Genomic DNA, 2824 nt, shown 5'->3' with positions numbered 1-2824 from the left:
AAGGGTTTTTTTTAGGGGCAGAATGGGCTAAGAAAATAATCATTTCAGGGACTAATACCACTTAAAGTAAGACCAAGACATGGCAAGATAGGATGCTGAAGGTTTCATTTTTACTCTATGGAGAGTGAAATGCTTCCGCTTTAATAAGCTGACCATATTCCAGAATTAGTGTGATTGATACAATATTGTGCATGAATTACTGGCCTCACCCTGCAAAAATGGTGTTTAATTTGTGCAAACACCCCTTGCTGCAATTTAGAGAAACAACAACTGGGCACACTGATTAGTGGTGCAGGGTATTTATCATTTCTGTAAGAAAAGCATGAGAACAGGGTTTGCTTCTTTTTGGGTATCACTTCTTGGAGTGAGTACCTAAAACAGATGTTGTCGTTTGTTGTTTTATTTTTTTCTTGTAGTATGAAACAAAATCTAGTTATTGGTTAAAAAGAATATAAAATAAAAAAAAGCTCGAAGCTTATGAGGTGACTCCACAGAGTTCAGACCTTTAGCAGTATAAACATAATATAAACTTCATTGTCTGTAGTATTGTGCCATGACATTAGTCTCACCAAGACAAAATGCCACTTTGCAGCAAGCAATAAATCTGACAAAGCATTTTTAAACATAATGCCCCAACTTGCTAAGACAGGCTTTTACAAGCTTCCAAACTCTTCTCCCTGAAAATTAACCCAGTTGAGTCTCCAAACGTTAAGGGTCTCGGGCAAAAGTAAACTGAAGGCTGAAGTAAAATAACCATCCCCTTGGAACCAAACGAAAACTTAAATCCAGGAGGAATCACAGTCTAATTTCATATACATGTATATGTATGTGATACACAGATATATGAAATTAAAATAGAGACACATGACTTGGGCATCAGAAGGGGACTGCTACTTTCATACATTCATAAATAGCTGCTGAACTCTCTACTCATGAAGAAGCTCTTGTAGGCAGTTTGGGGATTTGAAAATCTCAGGGACCTCACTGTCCAGCTTACAGATGACCTTGTATATGGCCTTCTTCCAGGAAGGATCAACATCTTTGCCTGCGATAATGGCATTGAAAAACTCCCGTAACGTGATCTGAGCCACTTCCAGGAATCTCTCTGGAACCTGCTGATACAAGGAGACAATGGCATTAATACAGTTTTCAATTTCAAGTCTCTGGTTCTTCAAAGGAAACTGAGCTAAGTTCTTTCTTTCAGAAAGGGGCTTACATAGCACCTGCATTTTCTAAATGTGGCAGCCTTCTATTCTCTTATGCAAAGATGTTATATATAGTACTATAGCAATAACTTTTATAACATGTGTTAGAGATCTTTGTAAAGTCTACTGACAGAATGTAGGTAACAAAATGTTACTGTCTGAGTTTGGAGAGTGGGGGATTTATAGGACATAATTAGCAGGAGGGAAAACAAACTGTCTTTAAGGAGAGAAATCTCTGCTTGATATTTTACCCGTGCATTTACAACTATGTTCTTCTCTCCATGTGGGAACTGATACAAAAGTTATGCACAGAAAGCCCTCTACCTCTATGTTTAACTTTGGTCACAACTAGTGCTGAAAGCTATCAAAGAAATTCAGACTATCTCTGAATGCTGTCCATAGTTTAAAAACAAGCAAGCAAGCAAGCAAGCTTTCAGCTAATGGCTTGCTTTTGTGACTGCTGTTCAGGAGATCCTGGGAAATATTATGGTCTTCCTTTTCAGAAGCCTACAAATAAAAGCCCAGTCTCTTCCATGGGCGCACTGTGCTCCAAGGGGTTACTAAGCTGTGATGCATTAAACTCATCTGGATTTTCTGAATGTCACTGTCACTTCTCCGGTGAGCCAAATGGCCAGCTAGCAGGAGAATACCGCTCCCAGGAGACCCTGAACAATGGGTTAATGTTAAGAACACAGTTACCTCCAACCTTTAGTAATTCATCCTAAATAGTTGTCTCAGGCACCAGCACCACCTTCTTACCCTCTGCCTTAAATGATTCAAAAGCAATCACTGTAATGAACTGTAGGTCTACTGCAAGGTTGAGGTCATCTCCATAAAGGTATTCTTTTCCATTTTTATTACGGAAATATGGCTTCACAGCTCTAGAACTCCTAATACACAGCCAGCCAGTAGCCAGCATGCTTATAATAGCAAGTATTCTCTCACTGCTATTCTTTGCCCACTCTGGCAAGAGAGTTCTCCAATGTGCATTAGGGGCTGTTTCAACCATTCCTGTGGTGGCCAACAGACACCTGGGGAGATCTCACTCATGCATGTCACACTGCCAGATCTGGGCCAGCACCATATCCTGTACCTCAGGCTTTTTAAATTATCTCTTTAGAAGACACTTCCAGAAAACTTGTCTGGAAGTGTGCATTTTAACCTGGTAAGGTAGAGCTCTGAAGCCTCACTCACCTACCACTGTTGGGGAAACATTAGCAGTTTGCTTGCCACGTTTTGCCATCAGATAAGCATGAGATCAGCTCTCCCCTGACACGAGCTAACAAGCCGCTTCCAGAAGCTCCACAGCAGCAGTACTCTGTCTACATCCAAGAGCGAAATCTTAGCCCCTACATGCTCTGCACAGAAGGCAGGTTGCCTTCTGTGGAAATATTTCATTCAATGGGCCACACAGAAAGAAACATTTTTGCATAGGTTCTATTTGAGCAATAATTGTAAGGGAAGAAAATAAGTCCAGATCAAAGAAATAACTTTAAAACTTCACATAACCATTCTGCTATTTGGGCACTTGGTAATACATCTACAAAAGATACCATGCTTGTCTCGTATTGCTATAAAAAAAGATAAACTTTTATGTTCATATGGTTCAATAACTGCTC

At 40.0% G+C, this 2824-nt stretch overlaps 1 protein-coding gene across 1 annotated transcript in view; it reads right to left on the bottom strand.

Annotated features, from left to right (window-relative positions):
- Positions 1 to 926: 926 nt before the first annotated feature.
- PROX1 (prospero homeobox 1) overlaps positions 927 to 2824 on the bottom strand; it is a 37492-nt gene continuing 35594 nt past the window's right edge. Inside the window, exon 4 of the mRNA XM_054399037.1 lies at positions 927 to 1112. Within this exon, the coding sequence (XP_054255012.1) occupies positions 927 to 1112 (186 nt within the window). The remainder of the gene's footprint in view (positions 1113 to 2824) is intronic.

The sequence above is a fragment of the Indicator indicator genome, chromosome 2 (assembly GCF_027791375.1).
Source record: "Indicator indicator isolate 239-I01 chromosome 2, UM_Iind_1.1, whole genome shotgun sequence".
NCBI classification, from domain to species: domain Eukaryota; kingdom Metazoa; phylum Chordata; class Aves; order Piciformes; family Indicatoridae; genus Indicator; species Indicator indicator.
This window is presented reverse-complemented; position numbering and strand designations above follow the sequence as displayed.